This window comes from Eleutherodactylus coqui, chromosome 3 (assembly GCF_035609145.1).
Source record: "Eleutherodactylus coqui strain aEleCoq1 chromosome 3, aEleCoq1.hap1, whole genome shotgun sequence".
Taxonomy (NCBI): domain Eukaryota; kingdom Metazoa; phylum Chordata; class Amphibia; order Anura; family Eleutherodactylidae; genus Eleutherodactylus; species Eleutherodactylus coqui.
In genome coordinates this window covers 125,099,411-125,126,230 of record NC_089839.1, presented here as the reverse complement: position 1 = coordinate 125,126,230, position 26,820 = coordinate 125,099,411, and the positions used below count along the sequence as shown (strand labels likewise).

The following is a 26,820-nucleotide window of genomic DNA, read 5'->3' as shown; positions in this document are numbered from 1 at the left end:
TTAATGCCAATCTAAGGGATGTGTCAAGATCGCTGTTATATGATATACTATGTTTCCCCGATAGGAAGACCTCCCCTGATAATAAGACCTACCCCGGTTTTCGGGGGAGGATTGAAATATAAGCCCTCTCCTGAAAATAAGCCCTAGCTAGGCTACATGTTAAAAAAAAAAACTATATATATATATATATATATATATATATATATATATATATATATATATATATATATATATATATATACACACACATACACACACACACACGCCGCTGGCGTTCCGGTCCTCACACTGGTCTCCGTCGATGCTGCAGGCAGCTGCGTCCTTCAAGTTGACAGAGCAGTCCTTCCTGGAAGCAGGGCTTGAATACCCCACCTCCAGGAAGCTAATGCTTTGATTGATTAATCCAGCACCGCGTTAGCCAATGAAAGCCGGCGCTGGATTAACCTCTTATGCGGTCAAAAAAACTCTTGTGCGGTCAATCTATTTGTTAAATCAGACAGGGAGGTCTCTGCGGTTGTGACTCTTGAGTCTATTTGTTGTCCCTCAGTGCTGATGAAGGCCAGTTCTGCTTTATATTCGTTATCCAGGCTAGAAATGTAAGCTTCCATGTTCTCCCTTGTTTGTTTAGCCCTAATATGAGAGCTAAGGGCCATGATTTTTGCCAGCATAGTGAGGCAAGGGAGGTGCACCAATATCCTTGGTATGTGGAGGATAGGAGAGTAGTAGGGTCATGGGTTAGACTGCAGGGAGATGTGCCAAATACTTGGTGTCCTGCTTCATAGAGCAGTGGCTGGCTCTGAGGGTCCATGCTCTCCATCTGGGTCATCCAGAAATGGCTTAGGTAGGTGGTAAGGTGTCTTGATGTTCCTTGGTAGAGTTGGGAGAAGAGGATGTGTAGGTCATCACTCCTTCATAGCCAAGCCACGCCCCAGCTATGTTCTATTATTATTACTACTACTATTATACAGCTTTTGAAGTAGGATTTAGCTGAACATATGGATAGTTACAGTGGAAAGTAGTACACACAGACCTAGTAACCCATGCACACATTTCCACCTGATCTTTAAATTGTCATGGGTTTGAAGTCGTAGCTCATTATTGAGTTTTATTGATGTGTTACTACCTGAAGATAACCTGTTGTTAGCTGTGCGCAATACATGCTGTGTTGGGAGCAGGAGTGAAAAGAACACTGAAAGACTAATACGAGTACTAGTGATGCAGATGACAGGTGAAGGTTGGGTATAGAAGTGAAGCAGAGGTGGGCAGGAATAATAGAATGGAAAGTGACAAATAAAACTACAGAGGAATTTGGAGTGCTATTTTGGCTTGAGTAGTGGCTATATCTATTGTCATAGTAAGAAGGGCAGTGCAGAATTTCACACTCATTTTACAGGGCATTTCTCATTCTTTCTCTCTCTCCACTGAGGTCTTCTTTTGGAAATTTGGACTTTTTTTTTGTTATCTTTCGTTTACTTTAATTTAAATAACGCCTTTTATATCATATTAAACTTTGAGTAAAATGTTTCATTTTGTTGTTTGCTAGGTTGGATGGCAATTAAAGAATCTCGTAGGAAGACTGAGAGAAAATTCTGGTGAAGTCACCCTCCTCCTAAAAAAGAGACCTACAGGAACATTCAATTTCACCCCTGCTCCTTTGAAAAACTTGAGATGGAGACCTCCTCTTGTGCAGGTGTGCAGTATAAACTAAGGATTATTTACATTTTACAAATCGCTATTTAAAACAACAAACAAGTTCATTGTGCTGTATGAGATCACAAATAATAAAATACATAGTGCACTTTTGTCTGTGGACAAGAGATTGGGGTTAAGCTGCAATACTAGACTTAACAAATGGAAGAGATCAGTGCTTTCACCCCTTAGTGGCGGCCCCATCGGGATTCTACGTCCTGCCTAAGTGGGCTTTAATCCTAGAGGACGTAGAAATATGCATCCTCTTTGAATTAAAGCCCCTCAGGCTTTGGACGTGACAGCTCCATGCTGTCGGTGCCCGCAGGTAGCCAAAGCATGGAGCTGTCATCCCGGGCTGCGGGCAGTCCCACGCGGCAATGTGATCGGCGCTATCCAATGGATAGCGTCGATCGCAATAAAGTAAATAAAAAGTTAAAAAAAGATGGAGTTTCAGCTCCCCTCATGGATCTCAACCATGAGGGGCGCTGAAACTACTAAGCTAGGACCCTGGCGGTCCCTGTCTGTCTCCGGCGATGTGACGGGCCCTCCGCCGTGTTCTGCGCATGCGTACCAGGAGAAAAATGGCGGCGCATGCGCAGAAGCCATCATCGCCCGGGAAATTTAAAATTTCCTGTCTCCCGGCTACCTGCAGGTAGCCAAGAGACAGGCGATGCCACCGGTCCCCGGACCCGTGATCGCTGTTTACCGGTGGTAAACGGCGATCACGAAAAAGTTTGAAAAACCACAAAAAAGTAAAAGTTTCACCTCCCCTCATGGATCGGATCCATGAGGGGAGGTGAAAATACTCACCCCCGTCCTCCGAGATGTCCCACGGCGATCTGCCCTTGCCGGGAGATTTAAAAGCTCCTGGCGCCCAGTAGATGTCAGTGGGGACCGCGATGAGCTGTCTCCGCTTCCGTGATCCCATGGATAGCGGCGATCACGAGAAAGTTTTGTAAAAAGTTTAGAGTTGTAAAGTTTCATCTCCCCTCACGGATCGGATCCTTCTTTTAAAATTTTTTTATTTTGACTACCAAATCACCCTGGCTTCGCCGCCCTCATACCCTAATTACCCCGCTATACCCACATCAATTTTTTTTTCGGGGGTTACATTATTTTTTTTTTTTCTTCTCATTTTGTCTACATCCATTTAAAAAAAATTCTAAAAATTGGATCGTAGGCGCTACAGCGCTGAGGAAGTGTACGCGTTGCTCTTCGCTTCCAGTTCTGGTAGCGATACCATAACTGAGGCAGACGAGGAGGTTTTTCTTAATAGCGACGACTCAATCTCTAGCGTCATGGAGGCTGAGGAAGCGGTTGGCGCAGCAGGGCCAAGTATTGCGGCGCCTGCCACTGCGTGGAGTTCCGCAGATTTATTTTTGCCCCGCATCCCCGAATTTACCGCCACGCTTGGCATCAATGTGGACGTCGCAAATTTTACTCTTTTAATTTTTTAAATGTATTTATTACTGATGCTGTCCTGGAGCTTATTGTCCAGCAGACGAACACCTACGCCGGACAGTACCTTACCGCGCACCCTACGTCTGTATATTCCTGGGCGTGGACCCCCATTAATATCCCAGGTCTAAAAAAATTCCGGGGAATTATCCTTTTAATGGGACTTATTAAAAAATCCTCTAAACGGTCCTATTGGTCCGCTAGCGCCGTTCACCCGACACCTGTGTTTGCGTCTGTAATGCCCCGTCAGCAATTCGAAAATACTATGCGATTTTTCCATCTCGCCGATAACGCTCAAATTCCCCCCAGAAATAACCCCGAGTACGATCGCTTGTGCAAGTTGAGGCCCCTTATTATCTTATTAAAAGATTCTTGTAAAAACATTTATACACCAGAGAAAAGCTTAGCGGTGGACGAGTCTCTTATGAGTTTTAAAGGCCGTCTATCCTTTCGCCAATTTATTCCCTCCAAACGCGCTGGATACGGCGTTAAGCTTTATAAAATTTGTGAAAGCGCAACCGGGTATACATCCGATTTTTTTTTATTTATGAGGGCAGAGATCGCCCATCTAAATCCCCCCAACTGTCCCGAAAATATCGGCATAAGTGGAAAGATTGTGTGGGAGCTTGTGGGCCCATTTTTAAATAAAGGGTACCACATATATACGGATAATTATTACACCAGCATCCCCCTTTATAAGGCATTATGTGATGCAGACACAGGTGCCTGCGGAACGGTGCACAAAAATAGAGTGGGATTCCCACAATCCCTGGCGTCCAGACGCGTGGACAGAGGAGCATCTTATGCGCTGGCAAACGACCCCTTACTTGCCATAAAATGGTGTGACAAAAAAGACGTATACATGTTGTCGACCGTGCACACAGACACCTGTGTTGCAGTAAGGGAGAGGGGGGCTGCAACGCAGAAAAGAAAAACGGTCTGTGTCACGGACTATAACAGATTTATGGAGGGAGTCGATTTGTCTGACCAGGCTCTAACGCCAGCCTGGTATAAGAAGGTAGCAATCTACCTTATACAGATCGCTGCCTATAACGCTCACGTAATTTATAAGTCATCTGGGGCATGCTGAGCTTCCTCCAGTTCCAGGAGGAGCTCATTGAACATCTTTTATTTGAGACCACCGCACCTCAAGATGCATTGCAATCCGAGGAGGTGCGAAGGCTCACAGAGCGCCATTTTTGCATCCCATCCCTAAAAACTGCCGGTAAAAAATACGCTCAAGAAAGGTGTCGCGTCTGCAGCAAACAAGGGAGGAGGAGGGATACGCGATTTTATTGCCCCATGTGCCTATCCCACCCTGGCCTTTGTAATTACCCCTGCTTCGAAACTTATCATACCATTTTAAATTATTAATTTTATTTTTTTTTATTTATTTATCACTGATGCTGCCCCTATAACTTATTGTCCAGAAACACCAAAAGGAGAGGGGTGGGGGGGGGGGGGAGTATTCTTTTTAGGGAGTCATTTTTCTTTTAGTTGCGCCCTGAAATCCAATAGGTGGTCCATCCATTATAGGCCTAGCAATGTGTCCTGTATGTAGATTGGAGCTATAATGGGGGTGTTGCTGAACACAAAAGAACTAGCGCTATAAAATTTGGGGTGCGCATCCCCAGTTTTCCATGCTTAAAACAAAGAAAACTGTCATGAAAATGACAAATTGTATTTATTTTTCACTTGCTTTATAATAATTTTTGCAAAAAAAATGTGAAGTCAGAAAACTCAGTACCCCCCCCTAGATGAATTCGTTAAGGGGTCTAGTTTTTGAAATAGGGGTCATTTGTGGGGTCTCTCTATGGTTTTGGTCGCTCAAGGGCTCTACCAGTGTGCTAGCGGCCTAAAAAGCCTTCAAAATTTCTGTTCTGAAAGCCACCGACTACTCCTTTTATTTTGGGCCCCGTTGTGTATCCAGACATAAGACTAGGGCCACTTAGGCTATGTTTCTGAACACGGAACAAGCGGGGGTATCCATTTTGGGGTGCAAGTCTTCATTCATATGTTCGCTGCGCAAAAAAACTTTATTAAAATGACATGCTTGGCAAAAAAAAATAAAAATTGTGATTTGTTTACTCCTTCTTTACTCAAATTCATTCAAAAATTGTGGAGTCAAAATACGCAGTACACCACTAGATGAATTCGTTAAGGGGTCTAGTTTTCAAAATGGGGTCATTTGGGGAGGTTCTTTTTGCTTTTCGCAGTTTAATGATTCTACAAGTGAGCAATGAGGCCTGGAATTTATTCAGTTGTGCCCTGAAATCCAATGGGTGTTCTGTCAATTACAGGCTTCACCATGTCTCCAGTTAGCAGATTGGGGCTACAATGGGTATGTTTCTGAACGCGGGACAAACAGGGGTATCCATTTTGGGGTGCAAGTCTTCATTCATACGTTCGCTGCCCAAAAAAAACTTATTACAAGGACACAATTGCCAAAGAAATTACAACTGATTTTTTTCCTTCTGATTTGCTTGAATTCATTCAAAAAACGTGGGCTCAAAATATGCAGTCCACCCCTAGATAAATTTGTTAAGGGGTCTAGTTTTCAAAATAGGGTCATTTGTGGGGGTCCTCTATGGTTTTGGCCGCTCAAGAGCTCTACAAGTGTGCTATGGGGCCTAAAAGGCCTTCAAGGAAAATTTCTGCTCTGAAAACCACAGACTACTCCTTTCATTAGGGCCCCGTTGTGCAACGAGACATAAGATTAGGGCCACAATGGGTATGTTCTGAAAACAGGACAAACAGGGGTATCCATTTTGGGGTGTCACTCTTTATTCTCATGTGCACTATAGAAAAAAAATATGTCTTTAAAATGACATATTTGCAAAAATCACAAAAACAGTATATCCAGATAGCGCCTCAGGGTCGTCATTCAGCTGTGTAGGACGAGACCATTCTAATCCTCCAAAAAGGGGGAGAGCTGCGGAAATAGTTGGGGTCTCTCGTATGAAAGAAATATAATAGAAAGTAGCTATTAGCAAAAACAAAACCTTTCTGCGCTCAATGAATTGCTCGTTCTCACAAATAGTGGTCATCAAGAATACATAGGAGTTACACTTACTCGGGAGGAGGGGGGTATGATGACCATGAACCCCCTCCTTGAAGTGATGTCTCCTTTCTCTCCAAATGAACGTCACGTTCCAAGCGTTAGAGCAGAATAATAACACTTTATTCCAATACACGATAAAAGCGAGCAACGCGTTTCTGTGCTCACAGGCACCTTTCTCAAGCCATATCTAAATAGTACAGAAGTCATACATATAGTATAAGGTCACTTACATTTTAGAGTTGTCAGTATCTCACGGTGGTAGCAGCGGTATTGGGGGCGTGTTCAAGTTTGTACACGTCATCACGTTCATCACGTGATCGGCGTTTGGCTTCCCCACGAAAAAATGTATAGAGAGTATCACTGGAGGCGTGTCTGACGTGTCGGACGTCATCACGGCCGTCACGTGATCGGCGTATGGGATTCCTGTGGGTTTCCCCCGTCATCACTGTCGTCATGTGACTGACACGTGATGTGCCCTTAGTTTGTGAACTAAGGGCAACGCTATGTCTATAAATGCAAGGTCATCACGTCTGTCATGTGATTGACGTGTGACGTTCTTGTATCTGAAATGTTATGGGCGGCATTCTAAATGTAGTTTCATTTTCCCTATGCATCGCATGTGTATCATGTGACGTCTATTAATGGGACATTACTTATATTCCTACTATTCTCCTATTAATCTATATAGATAGATATCATGATTTTATAAAATTAATAACCCAATATAACAATCACATAATTAATGCATCTATAAATCTTAGTGTATATTACAAATGCACATAAGTATTAGTGTATCTATAAATAACAGTCGCATGATCAATGCATGTATAAATCTTAGTCAAAATGTACAAATACATATAAATAAATATTTACAATAAATTCTAGCAAGTATAAAAATTAGTATAAATATTCATAAAATCTCATTAAAAATAAAGTAGTTTTTTCTCTCCAGGATAGCCGACAGCATGGATCTGTCATCCTGGGCTGCGGGGACACCACCACCACCACCACCAATGGATAGCGCCGATCGCAAAAAAGTAAATAAAAGTGCCTTAAAAGTTAAAGATTCAGCTACCCTGATGGATCGGATCCATCAGGGCAGCTGAAAATACTCACCCAGGTTCCGCGATGTCTGCCGCGAAGAAAAGATCCTCCTGGACCCGGCGCGGCTCTTCTGCGCATGCGCGCCAGACGAATGACGTCACGCGCATGCGCAGAAGAATGGGAACCCCGGGGAGTTTAAAATCTCTTGGTTCCCGGCTCCTGAAGGTAGCCGGGAACCAGGAGATGTCCGCGGCGAGCGGTCCCCGGACCCGCGATCGCCGCTATCCAATGGATAGCGGCGATCGCAAAAAAGTTTTTAAAAAAGTAAAAATCAGCTTACTTTCACCTCCCCTCATGGATCGGATCCATGAGGGGAGGTGAAAATACTCACCCCCGGTCCTCAGCGGCATCCCGGTCTTCCGGGACCTGAGTCCCCTTCTGCGCATGCGCGCCCGATGATTGACATCGGGCGCGTGCACAGAGGGGCTCAGGACCCGGGAAACTTAAAATCCCTCTGCTCATGGCTGCCATGTGTAGCCAGGAGCAGAGGGATGTCCCTGCAGAGATTATCACTGTTATCCAATGGATAGCAGTGATCATTTAAAGTAAAAAAGTAATTTAAAAAAAGTGTAAAAAAGTTTAAAAAGTAAAAAAGTTTAAAACGCTTACATTTCATCTCCCCTCACGGATCATATCCGTGAGGGAGGATGAAATTACGTACCTAAGGCCCCCGGATTTATCCGCGGACCTTACCACAGCTTCTGCGCACGCGGCCGTTGCCAAAGCGGCAGACGCATGCGCAAAAGCCGTGGATTGCCAGGATAAGTTAAAATCTCCCTGCTCCTGGCTACAAAATTTAGCCGAGAGCCTGGAGATTTCACAGGGGGGCCGCGGTGAGCGGTTCCTGGTCACGTGTTCGCCGTTATCCAATGGATAATGGCAATCACGCAAAAGTTAAAAAAAAAAGAAAGTTAGTTTAATCTCCCCTCACCGATGCGATTGGTGAGAGGAGATGAAACTTTTTACCGGAGGCCTCCGTATTTGCACCCCGACGCGATCTTCCTCCGTGAACTTTCCCGGATTCTGTACATGCGACCGCCGGCAAAACACCGGACACATGCGCAGGAGTCGGGGAGCCCAGGAAACTTAAAATCTCCTTGCTCCCAGTGACCAACAGTTGCCGAGAGCCTGGAACAGTGACGGGTGGCCTCGTTGAGCGGTCCCAGGTCACGTGATTAAAAGGTAGCGATCTACCTTTGGCCGGTCTCACATGACCGGATATGAACTACGGATTCCGCATGCGTCTGATCCGCGGTAATACGCAGATCAATCGCATTGGATTACACAATTCCGCTCACATTAGTGGGGTGGAATTTCGTAATCCACTCGCAGAAAAGAGAACGCAGCAGGTTCTATTTTACTGCGGATATACGCAACATAGAGCCTATTGTGCTCCATGGTCGTCGATATACCCGCTGCCCATACGCAACTACATTGTATACGGGCTGCGGGTACCCGCGTCATCGCTAAGCGACTGTGCAGGAAATACAAGCGAAAACAATTACTGCGAATGACCGCCTGTGAGAGTAGGCAGTTATGCGCAGTACATTACGCGGCCGTACGCAAGGTCACAGCCGGGCTCACAGATGGCATCCGCTGCGGGCCTCCGCAAGCGGATTCCACCTACGGCTGCGGGAGTCCGGCGTTATTCAGACCGCTACCTGTAATACGTAATTTACAAGAAGCCCTGGGAACGCTCGCCTTCATGCAGTTCCAGGAGCAGATTGAAAATGAATATCGTAATTTTTTCCTTCTGCTTGGCTTAGATTCATTCAAAAACTGTGAAGTCAAAAAAGTCATCGTACCCCTAGATAAATTCGTTATGGGGTCTACTTTTCAAAATGCGGTCACTTGTGGGGGTTCTCCATCGTTTTGGTCACTCAAGGGCTCTACAAGTGGGCAATGGGGCCTAAATCTCCTTCAAGCAAAATTTCTGTTCCGAAAGCCACCGGTTGCTCCTTTCATTTTGGGCCGACATCATGACAGCATACATCTGGAGGTTGCTCACCTGCTGACCTGATGGGACAGGATAAGGCAGAGCATAAAAGAAACCTCCCCTCCACCAAACACCAGTGCTTTTCCTGTCCCTTCAGGACAGCAGCGGCAGAGCTCCAGCGATGCTGTCCCATGCCGGAGGTTCCAGGGCTTACCGGTGAGCGGCGGCATGTCTCCTGGCAGCCCCGGTTGCCCCAGTGGGAAGAACCTCATCTGGGAGCTAACCGGGGACTGCGTGGGCCTGGGTCCAAGTACGGGCTTTCCGGCACCACTGTGGCCGTCATCTCTGGGTCCAGGGCCGAGCTGCAGCATTCCTCAAGGGGGCGTGGCCTCGGCGGAGCACAGGGAGTGACATGGTGACAGCAGACGCTCCGCAGGGGGCGTGGCCTATCGGAAAGTGGGCGTGGCCTGCCGCGGCTGGCACTGGATTCAATTTTTAAAGCTCCTCTGCACCAGGGAAGCAGCTGGTGTTTCTTCACGCTGGGGAATCGATCCTAAGTACAGGAGTTGATCCCACAAGCGCAGGATGTCGGCCAGAGAGGACCCAGAGAATCTCCAAACTGTAAGTGGTCCAGTGGGCCTACAGACACCTGCACTACATACACTTCCTTACTAACAGAGTTCTCCCTTGTCATTTCAGGACAGGTATACTCAAAAACCTAGGGAGGCTAGGAGGAGAAGTAAAAAGTGTCCAGTGTACTTGGCCAAACTCGACGACTCCTACACCAAAACATTATGTGCCGTTTGTTCTGCAAAAGTTCTGCAGGAGAAAAAATATTCCCTTATGTCCGAAATTCGGTCGGTCGTCCGGGAAGAAGTTCAGTCCTCCCTCTCGGACCTCCAACCTGGGCCCTCAGGGGTTACACGAAGGTCTGCTCCGGCTGTGTCAGAGTCCGACTCTGACATGGCGGAAGATTTGGAGTTTGATAATCTTGGGGAAGTGTTGCAGGAGGAGAAAAAGTACCTTTTTTCCACCGCTGACATGAATCAACTTTTAAAAGCTGTACGTAGAACCATGCAGGTGGAGGAAGAGGTGCAGCAACCCCGCACGGCGCAAGACAATATGTTTGCGGGATTCCTTCCACAACGGAAATCTTCATTTCCTGTAAATGCCACACTCAAAACAACTAATCCTGAACGAGTGGGATTGTGTGGATCAGGCTCCACTAATCCCTAGGGAGTTCAAGGAGCGCCTTTTATTTGCGGGAGACGAGGTGGCGTTTCTGGACGAAATGCCGAAAGTAGATGCGGCTATCGCTATGGTGTCCAGGAAGTTTGGATTACCATTTGAAGATACGTCCCACTTAAAGGACTCCTTGGACAATAAAGTGGACATGACCATGCGTAAGGCCTGGTCCACGTCCAGCCTTATTATAAAATCCAATATCGCGGCCACTTCTGTGGCTCGCTCCATGGCGGTCTGGCTGGATCAGCTCGCATCCCTAATTGACAAAAAAGCCTCCAGGGAAGAGTTTGCGAGCGGCATCCCTCTGCTACAGATGGCAACGGGGTTTCTGGCGGATGCCTCTATGGAAATAGTCCGCTTCGGAGCTCGCATGGCAGCCCTATCCAACACCGCCAGAAGGGCAGTCTGGGTAAAGGAGTGGTCTGGGGACTTAACATCCAAAAACAAGCTGTGTACCCTACCCTTTCGGGGCGCACGCATTTTTTGGACCGGACCTGGATCGCCTGCTGGAAAAAGCAGCTGACAAGAACCAGGGACTGCCAGCCATCAGACCGCCCAAGAGACCCTTCACTCCACGTCCCTCGTCTACATACGCTGGGAAAGGGAAGACCGGAAGATGGTCTTATCCGAAGGGTGGAAGGGGTAAGACTCTTATTGTTGTCCCTCAGCCCGCATCTTCGTGCCCAGTGGGCGGTAGACTGGCTCGTTTTGCCACTAGTTGGCGTAACATAACGACTAACGAGTGGGTGCTACACCTGGTGGCGGAGGGGTACAAGATCGAACTAGAATCTCGCCCCCCTGACAGATTTATTGTAACCTCAATCCAGTCTCCAGGCCTAGAGCAGGCTCTGTTGAGAGGTGTACAGAACCTGCTGGATCTTGGCGCGGTTATCCCCATCCCCAAGAAGGAACGGGGGAAGGGATTTTATTCCCCCCTTTTTCTGGTTCCCAAACCAGATGGCTCCCACCGCACAATAATTAACCTCAAAGAACTGAATAAATTCATTGAGTATAGGAAATTTAAAATGGAGACTATCAGAACTGCAACCCTAATTGCCAGGGATAATGTTATGGCTACAATTGACCTAAAGGATGCTTACTTTCACATCCCTATTTACGCCAACTCGCAAAAGTTCCTGAGGTTTGCGCTGAGAATGGAAGGGGAAATCTGTCACTTTCAGTTTATTTGCCTCCCATTTGGAATTTCCTCTGCTCCGCGGATTTTTTCCAAGGTGGTGATAGAAATGGTTGCCTTTTTGCGCAATCGTGGGATTATTATCGTCCCCTACTTGGACGACTTCCTGTTCGTGGCAGATTCCCCGACTATTCTGGGGTCACACTTGGGTTCCACGCTTCAACTGTTTAAGGACCTGGGTTGGATTATTAATGATCTAAAATCCAACATGGAACCAGAAACCAGGAAAAAAGTCCTGGGAGTCATTCTGGATTACAGTCTCCAAAATTCGCCCCTTCCTCCTCTAAGGAAACAGCTTATTTTAGAGGAATGTTCCACTCTCTATAAAAAATCTAGAGTAACAATAAGAGACCCAATGCGGATCCTGGGGCTAATGACTTTGTGTATTGGTGTGGTTCCCTGGGCCCAGTTCCATAGTCGTGGTCTCCAGTCACTAATCCTTCAGAATTGGGACAAGTTACAGTCCTCACTTGACCGGCCAATCTCTATCTCTGCTAAAGCCAGATCTTCACTCCGCTGGTGGCTGTCATCGGACAACCTGTCACGGGCATCCGAATGGAACTTGGACCCTGCAATAATAATCACAACAGATGCCAGCGCCAAAGGGTGGGGGGCCCACTTTGAAGGCGGTCATATACAGGGTACTTGGGACGCTCATGAGAGATCTGGTTCATCTAACTTTACAGAACTTAATGCGGTGTGGAAATCCCTACGTAGCCTGCAATCGCTCTTAGGGATGAAGCATGTGAGGATCTTTTCAGATAATGACGACAGTGTCACTCATTCGCCACCAGGGTACCACCAGGAATCCTCTACTGCAGCAGTTGGCTGGAAGGATCCTTCAGTGGGCGGAACTCACAACCAAGTCACTGTCGGCCTTTCACATAAAAGGAGCCGAGAATTCAGCCGCGGACTTTCTAAGCAGGAAGAAAGTGGACCCAGGAGAGTGGGAACTCCATCCCGAGGTGTTAAGCCTGCTTGTGACGAAATGGGGGGTACCAGAAATAGACCTATTTGCGTCAAGCGCAAATACCAAGTGCCGGCTTTTCTTTTCCCAAGGCGCGGAGAAACAGGCCTTGGACACGGACGCTCTCTCACCCCTGGGTTTGGGACTTAGCGTATGCTTTTCCCCCCTTTACCATTAATTTCGCTCCTACTGCGGTCAAGCCTGTCAGTAATTCTGGTAGCACCTTATTGGCCCAAAAGACCTTGGTTTCCCCTCCTGAGATCTGTCAGTAGGAGAGCCTTTGCACCTTCCACCAAGACCGGACCTATTGCTGCAGGGCCCTCTTCTTTACCCGGAGGTCACAAGTTCAGGCTTACGGCCTGGATCTTGAACGGGTAAAATTCTTGGGGAAGGGTCTTTCTCCTAACGTAATTTCCACTATTAGCGAGAGCCTTAAACCCTCAACAGAAAAGATCTATTCCAAAGTCTGGAAAAAATTCTCAGAGTGGATGGGCCAGGCCATCCAGCAGTTAGATCAGCCAGACATCCGTAAAATCCTAGATTTTCTCCAGGCGGGCCTGGATAAAGGGTTGAGTCCGAATACCCTCAAAGTCCAAGTTGCGGCTTTGGGGGCATTCTTTGATCTCGCGCTTGCGGAGCACAGGTGGATTAGGAGATTTCTTAGAGGGGCAAGTAGATTGCATCCATTTACAAGACTTACGGCACCCCCCTGGGATCTGACCATAGTCCTTCAGGCCTTCTGCGATCCCCCATTTGAACCTATTAGAGATCTATCCATCGCCTTGCTGACGTATAAGGTAGCCCTCCTTGTGGCAGTCACGTCGGCTAGACACGTGGGTGAAATCCAGGCCCTCTCACAAAGGGCCCCATATATGACTATTCACCCAGACAAAATAGTATTTTCTTTAGACCCGTCCTTTCAGTCTAAAGTCTTGTCAGATTTCCACAGAGGCCAGCCAATAGTTATTCCAGCCTTCTGCTAAGATTTCAAAAACGAAAAGGAGCAGAAGCTCCATAATCTAGATGTCAAAAGAGCTGTACTAGCGTACCTTGAGGCAACGGAAAGTTTCAGAAAGACTGATAAACTTTTCGTTCAATTTCAGGGGCAGGCCAAAGAAGGGCCGCTTCTAAAGATGCGATCGCCCGGTGGCTCAGGAGAGCTGTCCAGGAGGCTTACAAGGCCAAGGGCATCCCTCCTTCAGAAGGATTGAAGGCCCACTCGACCAGAGCGGTGGCATCTTCTTGGGCAGAAAGAGCGCACGCGTCAATCGAGCAGATTTGTAACGCAGCCACGTGGACTTCTGGCCATACTTTTATTAAACACTACAGGCTGGACTTTAAATGTAGTCAGGACGCAACCTTCGGTAGGAAGGTGCTCCAAGCGGTAATCCCTCCCTAAAAAAGCCCATGCCAGTTATTTGGTATTCCTCCAGATGTATGCTGTCATGATGTCGAAGGGAAAACGGGAATTTTTCTTACTGATAATTCCCTTTCTTGAAGGCATCATGACAGCATACGGGCTCCCCCCCCCCCCCCCTCCCCCTACCGACATGGTTACCCTTGTTTTGTCTAACACATGAGGTAATGTGTATGCTTATGTTTCTTTGTCTGAGGTGTGTGATGACAATAAAAACACACCTTCTGGTTAAATATTCTGTCACTGTGGTTATTTGGAACGCACTGGTGTTTGGTGGAGGGGAGGTTTCTTTTATGCTCTGCCTTTTCCTGTCCCATCAGGTCAACAGGGGAGCAACCTCCAGATGTATGCTGTCATGATGCCTTCAAGAAAGGGAATTATCGGTAAGAAAAATTCCCGCTTTTTCAAAGTTTTCCCAATTTTGGCGCTTTTAATAAATAAACACAAATTCTATTGGTCTTTTTTTTCCGCCTAAAGGAAGTACAACATGTGGTGAAAAAACAATGTCAGAATCGCTTGGATATGCAAAACCTTTCTGGTGTTTTTCCATGTTAAAGTGACACATGTCAGATTTGCAAAATTTGGCCTGGTCATTAAGGCGCAAACAGGCTTGGTCACTAAGGGGTTAAAAAAAAAATCTCTGCTCTTGGCTACACATGCTAGCTGGGAGCAGAAGTTACCACTGGAGACCGCTGTATGCGGTTTCTTGTCACATGATCGTGGTTAACAGCGATCATTAAAAAAAAAATGTGAAAAAGAGACAACAAGTTTCCTCTCCCCTCATGGATCACATCCTTGAGGGGAAATGACATTACGTACCTAGGGCCCCTGGATTAATCTGTTGGACCTTACTCTGGCTTCTGCGCATGTTCCCATCACCAAAATGGCAGACGCATGCGCAAAAGCTGGGTAATTTAAAATCTCCCTACTCCTAGCTACTAAACATACCCGAGAGCCTGGAGATTTCACAGGGGGCCGCAGTATAGGGTTCTTGGTCATGTGATCGCCGTTATCCAGTTTAAAAGTATTTAAAAAAAAAGCTAAAGTTTCACCTACCATCACGGATCTGAACCATGAAGGGAGGTGAAATCCCTTACCTAAAGTCTCCGGCAATGTCCTCTGACGAGATCCTTATCTGCGGACCTTTCCCAAGCTTCAGCACATGTGCCCGTCGCCAAAATGATGGACACAAGCACAGAAGCTAGGGAGGGGCAAGGAAATTTAAAACCTCTTTCCTCCTGGCTACTAAAGGTTGCCTAGAGCAGTGACCGAGGGCTGCAGTGGTCTAACGGATAAGGGCGATCACGTAAAAGTTAAAAAACAGCTAACGTGTACTGCTCCTTTCGGTTTGGGCCCCGTTGTGCATATGGACATAAGATTAGGGCCACAGTGGGTATCTTTCTGAATCTAGGACAAACAGGTATCCATTTTGGGGTGCAAATCCTCATTTTCACCATAGAAAATTTTGGGGGAAAAAACTGCAAATATATGAAATTTTATTTTTTCTCCTCTAAATTGCATTAATTCCTGAAAGGAAAATGTGGGGTCAAAACACCCCTCAGTGAATACATAGAAAGGTGTATTTTTTCCCAGTTTTTAGCTTTGTGTCATAGGAGGCAGACGGTCTCATCTGCAGAGATCCTTTCTTGGATTTTTTTTTTTCTTTTGAATTTTATGGAATAGATCAGGGAATAACGGGGAGGCAGGACTCTCCCCGTTAACCCACCGAGGAGGGCGAACAGAGGAGAATCAACCCTCTGTTGTCTGCCGGGTCCATCAGAAGGCAAGGAGGCACACTCGGGACCCCACCCTGAATGTGACCAGCGACCTACAGGGAAGGCGATCGCGGGGAGGATAGCTCTGCTGGAACTGGGGAGCCACACGCCGTACAGAGGTAAGTTTGTGCCTTTATTTTTTCCCCCCACTTGCTGTACTCCATGCTGGCTATGCAGGGTCCCCTCTCTACCCGACTATTCTGTTCATGCATTGCACTAGCCCCCTCAGGGGCCGGGACCTACGTTTTCCCGGCCCCCAGGAAGCATGCTCTTCCATTCCCGGGGGGGGGCCTCTCCGGGTCGCAGGCGTGTGCTTCCCACGGGCCGGGGCCTACACAGTGACGGTGGCTTCCTGGGACTCCCGATGGGGATCAGAGCAGCACAGGGCTGCCGAGGGGCTCGCACAGGTACCCGCGCAGCACCAACGGGTGGGAAGATGATCGAGAGCCTAAAAAATTAGTCCCTGACTCCGGGCTTACATAGTCACGCCCCCCTCGTCATAGGGTGGGCATTGACTAGTTCTAGCGGGCTCTCCTGGCCAGTCTCAGCCAGCGTGCCAAAGGACCCGAGCTCTCAGTGGCTCAGCGCTTGGCTCCACCCCCTTCTCCCTAGAGTTGCCATCTTCGCCACGCTGGGACCTGTAGTCCCACAGACTGCTGCCAGCAAGGGTGGACACAGCCTCGGCTCACCAGACCTCCTTGGACCGGGTAAGCTCTGCCCTGGTGGCAGCTGCCCTGCACTGTACCGTCCCTGCATTCTTCTAGCAAAGGCAGGTTACAACGTGCCATACCATAACACCATGTGCGACTCCAGAACACAAGAGTCCGGACAAGGATCAGCCAGAGCAACGCACTACGCTTGCTCTCGTTGTAATGCAAAATTTCCATGCTGTGCTGACTGTATCGCTTCCAGGCAGGCGCCCGTACAACCCAATACAGGCCCCTCGCCCATTTAGCACTCACTCTCTATAGAACCAGAGTGGGCCCGCTCCCTGGCGCAAGCAGTATCCAACCTTACTCTCGCGTCTAGCACGATTTTGGACAGACCGGACCGGGCGTCTATTCCTGCCCCAGATGTGTCTGGTGGAAATGACACTGCCAGGAGAGATCCCTCTAGTGCTAGACCGCGGAAGCGCATTAGACTATCCGGCTCTCAGGACTCCTCCAGGTCTCTGACATCGCCGAACTGTGCAGTTTCTGCCGGAGCAGCCTCGCTGCCTTCCTCCAGAGAGAACAGCTGCGCTAAAGCAGAGCTATCAGTCTCTGTCTGACCCTGACATTGATGACGAGCAGCTGCCCAGCGTATCCGAGATGGTAGACTGCCTGATAGTGGCGGTGAGGGACACCTTCCAGCTACCGGAACAACCGCTCTCCACCCCTATGCCATGCCTTTCCTTTCGGCGGCCGCGTCAGTCCCCGAAGACATTCCCGCCACATGAGGATTTTGAGGAGGTTTTGGCTAAGGAGTGGAAGTTTCCGGACAGACTTTGTAAAACCGAAGCGTCTGGACGTCAGTTCCCCTTCCCGGAAGATTTGGTTAAATAAAATGGGCGTCGCCCCCAACGGTTGGTCCGCCGGTTTCCCGCCTGGCGAAGCACACTACTCTCCCTTTGCCGGATGCTTCATCACTACCGGATACTCGCAGCAGGAAGATAGATTCCTTGGCTAGATCTTCCTTTGAAGCAGTGAGATCAGCGCTTAGACCGATGTTCGCCTCTACCTGGGTTAGTAGGGCTACCACTGACTGGGCAAAACAGCTGTGCAGAGGCATACTAGCGGGGGCTGCATCGGAAGAACTGGCGGAGATCGCGCGCCAGATAGAGCAGGCGGACAGGTTCATCTACGAAGCTTCCTTGGATGCTGCTAGGCTTATGGCTCGAGCATTGGCGGCGTCGGTAGCCGCATGTCGAACCTTGTGGTTGAAGTCTTGGGACGCGGATGCATCCTCCAAGGGATCCCTGACTAACATCCCCTTTGTAGGCCAGCGGCTCTTTGGAGCCGGGTTGGACGAGATTATTTCAGAAGCCACAAGGGAAAAGAGTTCACACCTGTCGTCGACCGACGGCTCCACGATGATTCAGTTTCCAATTTCGTTACTTTCGCAGGAATAGTCCACGCACACCGGAGAATAAGAGGAACACACAGGAGCAGGACCAAAAGAGAAGACCGTCCTTCAAGACTAGGCCTGCATGGCGCAAAGGCTCAGCCCCCTAAGGCCACGCGCACAAAGTTGTCCGTATGAAGGCCAGCCCCCACCCACTGTGAGCAGGGTGGGGGGACGTCTTTCCCAGTTTGGCAAGGTTTCGCTGGTGCATGTATCGGACGCCTGGGTATGGGAAGCCATTTCGGAGGGCTATGCTATAGAATTCGCAGACCATCCACCCGACCGCTTCTTCAGCTCCAGGATACCAGGATCAGCGGAAAAGGCCAATGTACTTGTACAGGTGGTTCACAAGGTACTTGCTCAAGGAGTTGTAGTGCGGGTCCCTGCTTCTCAGCGGTTCACAGGTTTTTATTCAAACCTATTTGTTGTCTTAAAGAAGGACTGATCCTTCAGGTCGGTCCTGGACCTGAAGAGGTAGAACCACTACGTGAAGGTGCGTCGCTTTCGCATGGAATCAATACGGGCAGTAATCACGTCAATGGAACCGGGCGAGTTCTTGTAGTCAATCAATATCAAGGATGCGTACCTCCACGTCCCCATCCAGATTCAACTACAAGCTTCCGAACTTCGAGGCCAGGTCAAAGGACCCCAGAGCACAAGCCGTGGATGCCCTGGTGACTTCGTGGACAGAGTTTCAGTTTCCTTATGTGTTACCACTCTTTCCACTGATTCCCAGAATTCTCAAGAAATCAGGAGGGAAGAACTTCCGGTAATCCTCATAGCTCTGGACTGGCCTCGTCTGATGTGGTACGCAGAACTCATTGACCTACTGGCAGACTCCCCATGGCCGCTCCCTCTGCAGGAGGACCTTCTCTTACAGGGACCCCTCTTCCACTACAATTTATCCACATTACGTTTGACGGCGTGACTATTGAAGCCGCGTCCTGAAAGCCTGGGGTTTCTCGAAACCAGTGATCCGGACAATGATCAAGGCCAGATAACCATCCTCCTCCAAAGTGTACTATGGTGTATGTAAAAAAAGCTTCCTCCTATGATGCCATAGGGAATTACACCCTATGCGTTTGTTGCTGGCTCGCCTCTTGTCTTTCCTTCAGTACGGGCTGGAGATGGGACTCAGCCTGAGTTCTCTCAAGGGACAAATATCGACGTTGTCCATCCTCTTCCAGCACCCATTGGCGGCTAGGTCAGCTGTGTGCACCTTCCTTCAGGGACTCGCGCATGCCGCAGCGCCTTACCGAGCCCCGATACCGCCCTGGAACTTGAACCTGGTGCTTGACGCGCTGCAGGCTCAACCGTACTTTACTTACCGTAAATTCTCTTTCTCGTCTTGTTCATTGGGGGACACAGCACCCACCCAGATATTTACAGGTTACATCCTGACGGATACTTGGTTCTGGTAAGTTGCACATGGTGCTGTTGTTGGTTCACAGTTGTAACCGTTATGCCTGTTTTCTTGTCCATATCATTGGGGGCCACAGCCAGATCATGGGGTTTAGCCACTGCCACTAGGAGGTGACACTAAGCACAAGTGTTAGCTCCTCCCACCGGCTATATCTCCCCTGCAGGCACTCAGCTAATCAGTCTTTAGCTTAGTGTCTGCAGGAGGCAGACGTACCAAGCGTACGGGGAGTCGAGGCTTTTCCCTGGCTTGCCTGTCCTCCCGGAGAAGACGCAAGCAGAGGGTGTCTCCACCACTCTGCGGAGTCTTACCCATCGAAGAAAAAGTGGCCCGACCCTGCCTTGCGCATTGGTGTCGAAGCCCGCCAGCGATAGGGTTCCCCATCCCCTGGAGTGGCGCCCCTCTGCACGGTATGCGCCGGGGGGGGGGGGGGGGGGGGACACTGCTGGAGCACAGGCGTAGAGGGCAGTGTACAGAGCAATTGGCTTGGACCCCCAAAGGACCCCCTCCCCAAATCCCCCGGGAGACCAACCCTTAAAGCAACCAGCGCTTTACCTGTGGAAAGGCTACGGTTGACCAGGACCCGGGGACGCAGCTGGAGGCGGTCGGGACCACGAGAGAAGCCGCGGGCAGCAAGGAGCTGCGGGATGCACAGCCAGCAAGAGACTGCGGGCGCACGGCCAGAGAGGAGTCCGCGGTGACCGCAAGCAGCGGCAGACGCTAGCCAGGAACAGAGCCAGGGTGCTGGTGGCAGCAGAGCTCGTGGGGCGGCAATGGTGAGCGAGTTGCGGCGCCCTGGGGAGCGGGGCGCCAGTCTCGGCCACTTGTCCGGGCTGAACAGGGCACTTCCGGTCTGCGGCTTGGCTTCCAGGGCAGGCCACGCCCGCTCTGACCGCGCGGGCTATTTAAAGGGGCGGCCTGGCTGGAAAGTGGCCGCTCCTAGTTTATAGGCAGCAGTACCCTTGTGGTCCTGCTGTGTTAGGCAGTCGCCCTCAGCAAAGCAGGCTCAGCTTTGCTCAGCAAGACCGGCCCGGTTTTCAGCGCCGGTCCCGTCGCCCTCTCAATACCGGGTTCAGCTTAGCGCCAGTCCCAGCGCCAGCCTCAGCAGCGTCAGGGGTCAGCGCCAGACTCAGCTCCAGCTGCAACAGATCGCCAGTGAGTCGTCACCATCAGACATCAACAGCTAGCTCCTGCCCAGGATAACACCATCCGTCTTTAGCAGTTGGTACCCACGTCAGTGTACGGAGGACCGTCACGTGCTTCAGGACCCAGAGGCTCCAGCTGCACAAGGACACTCGCAAAACAGCTGCAGGACCGGGTAAACCCTGCCGAGGCAGCACTCCCTCGCGGTCCCTCCACTCCCCCCCCCCCCCTGCAGGTACTCTCCCGCGGCAGTATGAGTAGTCCCCCTCTTGTTGGGATCTCATTGTTGCAGTACGCCATGTCTGACCCCAGACCAGAGGGTTCCAGTCCGGCTATGGGGAGGGCTAAATATTATGCGTGTGCTTTATGCAACACAAAATTTCCATGTGGTCAGGGGGATCCCCGCTGTGCAAAATGTGTCCCAGCTCGGCCAGCCCCAGGGACCCCGGTGCCCCCCGCCGCCCCTGTGGAGCCTGAATGGGCGAGATTCCTTGCCGTGGCGGTCTCAGGCCTAGCCTGTTCTTCAGCGGCAATTCTACGCCGCCTAGAGTCTGGTTCTGAGGCATCATCCCCGGAACGTTCTCGAGGGAGATCACATAAAAGACGGAGATCCCGTAGTAGCGAGGACACTTCCCGCAGGGCCCGTCGCTTCAGGAGATCATCCAGGTCCCGCCGGTCCAGGGACTCGTATCACGGATCCCATCCGGATCTACTATCGATCTAGGCACTCCTCGCAGTCCCGGTATTCGGCAAGACCGGCCCATTCCCACCCGGGCTTCTTGCTCCTCAGCCTCCCACGGTGCAGCCCAGGCACAACGGTCGCAGTCATCGGCAGGAGGTAGTAGTGGTTCAGAGGAGGACGAACGGTCAGGGGTTTCATCCCTCTCCGATTTGGATGATGAGCAAGTGTCCTGACTGGCCACCTTAATGGACAGTCTGGTGGTAGCTGTTAAAGAGACTCTCCAGTTGGCGGATGAGCCTACGGAGGCACCCCCGGCGACAGTTTCCTTCAAGCGGCAAAAACGGCCGCGACAGGTGTTCCCTGGCCACCAAGACTTTGCAGACATTATAGAAAAAGAATGGCAAAATCTGGACAAACTGTTTAGGCACCCGGGGAAGTCCTGGGAGGTTACATATCCCTTTCCAGAAAACCTCGTAAAGAAGTGGTCGGCACCCCCCAGCAGTGGATCCGCCCGTTTCGCTTCTGTCAAGAGGCACTGCATTACCTTCAGCGGAGGTCGTGACATTGGCAAACCCACAGGAGAGGAAGCTGGACACGCTAGCAAAATCAGCCTTTAAGTCGGCGGGCACTGCGCTGCGGCCCATTTTCGCTTCTGCCTGGGTAAGCAAGGCTTCCGTGGCTTGGGCAAAACAGCTCCGTAAAGACATCCTGGCAGGCGCTCCACCCAGCGAATTATTGGAGGCTACAGATAACCTCATACAAGCGGGTAAATTCGTTTGAGCGGCAGGATTGGATGCAGCAAAATTTGGGGCCCAAGCATCCGCCTCATCAGTCGTCACACGACGAACCCTCTGGTTAAAAGGGTGGTCAGCGGACGCAGCGTCAAAGATGGTCCTCACAAAACTTCCCTTTGAGGGCAACAGACTCTTCGGGACCAAGTTAGACGACCTAATTAAGGACACTACAGGTGAAAGGAGTACTTCCCTCCCGCAGGTCCTTATGAGAAGAGAGAAGGCACCATCTAAGAAAAAACCCTTTTTTCGATCCTTCCGCCGTTTCACGTCCCGGTCTGCAACGGGCTAGTGGTCCCAGCCTAGAAGGACCCCAGCAGATGAAGGAAAGGGCCCCTCCTTAAAGTCAAGGCCAACCTGGCGGTCTCGGGCAAGAACAGCAAAGGGCGCAGGCGCAAAAAATACAGCACGAGTATCCGCCCCCACCCATTGTCAACAGGGGGGGGGGGCAGGCTCTCCCTGTTCCGGGAGATATGGTGGAGCCGCGTGACCGATGCCTGGGTACGAGAGATTATCTCCGTCGGGTACGCAATCGAATTCGCGACTAGACCTCAGGATTTCTTCCTCAGATCAAGGGGGCCGGTGGCTTCAGAGGGGGCAGCCAAGTTCCAGCTGGCGATAGAGAACCTGCTGGCTCAGGGGGTAGTGAAGCCAGTACCTACTGGGCAGAGAAGACAAGGTTTTTATTCAAACCTCTTCCTAGTCCACAAAAAAGATGGCAGGACCAGGCCAGTGCTCGATCTAAGACGGCTAAACCAACACATCAGGACAAGACACTTTCGGATGGAATCCCTCAAGTCCGTGATAGCATCCATGGAACCGGGGGAGTTCCTGTCCTCTGTGGACATCAGGGATGCATGCCTACACATCCTGGTCCGGGAATCACATCAGAAATTCCTGCGCTTCGAGGCCCAAGGAAGACATTATTAGTTCACGGCCCTACCGTTTGGACTCTCGACGTCACCGAGAGTATTCACGAAAGTCCTGGCGGCAGTAATGGCGCTCCTCAACGTGAGAGGCATGGTAGCCGTTCCATACTTAGACGACATCCTGATAAAGGCGCCATCTCAAGACAGCAACCTCGAGAGCCTGCGCATCACCCTACAAACGCTGGAGGAGTTTGGGTGGATGATCAATCACAGCAAGTCCTGCCTAGCTCCGACACAACGCCTGGAGTTTCTGGGGATGGTGTTCGATACCAGAAAGCACCAGATTCAACTACCCCAACCAAAGAGAGAAACGCTTCTCAGCAGCATCAGGTCCCTGATGCATGGGAGATCAGTAACCATCAGGTATTGCATGAAGGTATTGGGTCAGATGGTAGCATCATTTGAGGCGATACCAAAGCATTGGGTAATATTAACCACGGACGCCAGCCGTTCCGGCTGGAGCGGAACACTGGGGAGTCAGTCGACACAAAAACAGTGGTCGCAGAGCGAGGCAAAACTCCCAATCAATGCCTTGGAACTACGAGCCATACGCCTAGCGCTCCAGCATTTCAAACCCAGCCTCAAGGGAAAGGACGTACGAGTCCAAACAGACAACGCTACAGCGGTAGCATATATCAACCATCAAGGGGGCACGTGGAGCGCAAGGGCGAGGTGGCCGAAATACTTGGCTGGGCAGAGAGCCACCTGCGGTCTATTTCGGCAGTATATATCCCGGGTGTGGACAACTGGGTGGCAGACTTCCTTAGCCAGGAGACAGTGGATCCCGGCGAGTGGGAGTTACATCCAGACGTCTTTCAGGCAATTTGTCAGAAATGGGGCACCCCGGACGTGGATTTAATGGCATCCCGGATGAACTACAAGGTTCGTCCGTTTGTGGCCCGGTCCCGAGACCCGCAGGCAGCGGCAGCAGACGCACTAGGCATTCCATGGGCAGACTTCAGACTTCCCTACGTGTTTCCCCCTCTCCCCCTCATTCCGAGGGTATTGGGAAAAATTAAGAAGGAAGGACGGCCAGTAATTCTGGTAGCACCAGACTGGCCGAGAAGGAGCTGGTACGCAAACATCATAGAGCTTGCTGGCCGACATACCGTGGCAACTACCAGAGCGGGAAAATCTGTTGTCCCAAGGACCCCTCTTCCATCCGAATTTCAGGTCGCTACGTTTAACGGCGTGGCTATTGAAACCGAAGTATTAAGGAGACAAGGGTTCACGGAAGGGGTAATCCGAACAATGATGCAGGCCAGGAAGCCGACTTCATCTAGAATTTACTATCGGGTCTGGAGACTGTTTTTCGGCTGGTGCGAGGACCGGCACATCCAGCCCATGCAATTTTCACTGGCAAATATTCTGGCATTCTTGTAGTCAGGGCTCGAGGCGGGGCTGAAATTGGGCTCATTGAAGGGTCAGGTCTCGGCCCTTGCAGTACTATTTCAGAGGCCGATCGCGAATAGGCTGGCGGTGCAGACGTTCCTCCAAGGGGTCGCCCATGCATCACCGCCATTCAGGCCACCAACTCAGACGTGGGACCTCAATCTCGTGTTGGAGGCTATGCTAGCACATCCCTTCGAACCACTTAGAGAGGTCCCCCTGCGACTCCTGTCTTGGAAAGTGGTGTTTTTAGTAGCAATCACCTCAATTCGAAGGTTTCCGAGTTGGCTGCCCTGTCAGTAGAACCGCCCTTCATGACGTTTCACCAAGACAAAGTGGTCCTAAGACCAGTCCCGGAATTCCTTCCGAAGGTGGTCTCGCCCTTTCATATTAATGAGCGCTGCACCGCCTGGACCTGGTAAGGGCCTTACGAATATACATAACGAGAACCAGAGATTTTTGGTGAACGGAGACACTGTTCGTGGTTCCGGAGGGGCCCAGTAAAGAATCAGCAGTCTCTAAGGTGACCATTTCAAAGTGGATAAAAACACTGGTGATGGAGGCATACCGCGCCAAGGGGCGCTCGCCGCCATTTCGGATTACGGCCCACTCCGCGCGGGCGGTGGGGGCCTCTTGGGCAGTTCGTCACGGGGCCTCAACATTACAGGTATGCAAGGCAGCCACATGGACCTCCTTGCATACGTTCTCAAAATGTTATAAAGTCCACACGTCTAGATCATCAGATGCCTCCTTGGGCCGGAAGATTTTGCAGGTGGCGGTCCTTTAACTGCTCTGGACCGCTTGTTGTAAATGGCTCACCCCATTTTTTGGGACTGCTTTTGGACGTCCTATGGTCTGGCTGTGGCCCTCAATGATACGGACGAGAAACAGATATTTTTGGTATAACTTACCGTAAAATCTCTATTTCGTCGCGTTCATTGGGGGACACAGCACCCACCTCTTTCTTTAAAGAGCCGTTGCTGGACTTTCTGTTCTTCAGTCACAGATGGCGTGATATTAGTCCAGAACATTATATGTGTGGTGTATATTAAAGAAAAAAAAAGTATTGTTTTTGTGGTCGTACTTCCACTGGCTACTCCTACTGCTTGCATACAGACTGATTAGCTGAGTGCCTGCAGGGGGAATATAGCCAGTGGGAGGAGTTAACACTTGTGCTTAGTATCACCTCCTGGTGGCAGTGGCTATATCCCATGGTCTGGCTGTGTCCCCCAATGAACGCGACGAGAAAGAGATTTTACGGTAAGTTATACCAAAAATATCCGTTTTTTCCTTGCTGTTCAGATCCTGCATGGCTGCTCCTACTGCTGGCATATAAACTGCTTAATGTCGGCAGGAAGGGATATAGCTAGCAAGAAGAGTTAACACGTTTTTTGCTTAATGTCACCTCCTAGTGGCAGTAGCTATACCCACAATCTTGGCTGAACAAGACGAGAAAGAAATTTTACAGTAAGTACCAAAAATCCTCTTTTTTCTATACTTCCGGTTGCTAGCGATGATGTCACCGACAAACGGACCATGTGACCATTGCAGTCAATCACCAACTCCCTTCAGTCGGAATAACTGCAGCGGTCACGTTGCCAAGTTTCGTGTTGTAATAACTTTCCTCCCAGAAGTGAAGATCAGCAAGGACCATTTAGCGTTGAAACCGTAGCTGCGGGGCAGCAGGGAAGGTGAGCATGTATTCTGTTATTTTACTACTGTGTTTCCCCGAAAATAAGGCACCCCCTAAATTTGCAGAAGTCCCAAATATAAGGCACCCCCCGATAGTTAGGCATAGTAAAGTGTGCAGGCAAGTCAAAAGGCCTGTCCCCTGCTGCCATCTCCGTTGTCTCCTACCTCCAGATGTATAGGTAGGAGACAACAGTCTGCTGTTATCCTGTCCCTGCTGTGCTGTACGAGTGTGCTGTTGTGAGCTCCCCTTGCTGGCTGGAAAAGTCCATACTGTACATTCTGTTCCTGCTGTACATGTCTGCTGTGATGAGCTCCCCCTGGTGGCCGAAATCTGCAATACCATCCCTGCTTACAAGTGGTACAGGAATTTCTGTCTGCAGACAGGTACGTTACTTTATAGGCCTTATTTTTTTTATGGCTCTGTGTGTGAATCAGGCAACCTGTGTGTGATTCTTAAGGCTGGGATCTCACAGAGTGTATTTCCAGCAGAAATCTCGGTTTGGCCACAGCGATAAACAGCGAGATTTCCGCCGGGGAAGTGCTGCTTCAAAACCCACGGCACTCAGCCGCTTGCTTTGAAGCGACCTGGCTGCACGCTTTTCCGTTTCTGTGGCCGGTGAATCCGCACCACAACACCGGCTTCTCCCAGCTTTGCCGTGACAGATTTGCTGTCCCATGTGGACGAGATTTCTGAGAAATTTCGTCCACAAAGCTGGCCAATTGAGGGATTAGTGGCCACAGACTGTTTTGCCGCGACGAAATAAGACGCCCCCTGAAAATAAGATGTAGCGCATATTTGGGAGCAAAAATTAATATAAGACGCG

General features: G+C 50.0%; 1 protein-coding gene across 3 annotated transcripts in view; it reads left to right on the top strand.

Moving 5' to 3' along the window:
- CNKSR3 (CNKSR family member 3) overlaps positions 1 to 26,820 on the top strand; it is a 225,828-nt gene that overhangs the window by 184,886 nt on the left and 14,122 nt on the right. For all 3 annotated transcript variants that reach the window (XM_066596055.1, XM_066596054.1, XM_066596056.1), the window contains one exon: positions 1,544 to 1,690. In XM_066596055.1, coding sequence (XP_066452152.1) covers positions 1,544 to 1,690 — 147 coding nt within the window. The remainder of the gene's footprint in view (positions 1 to 1,543; positions 1,691 to 26,820) is intronic.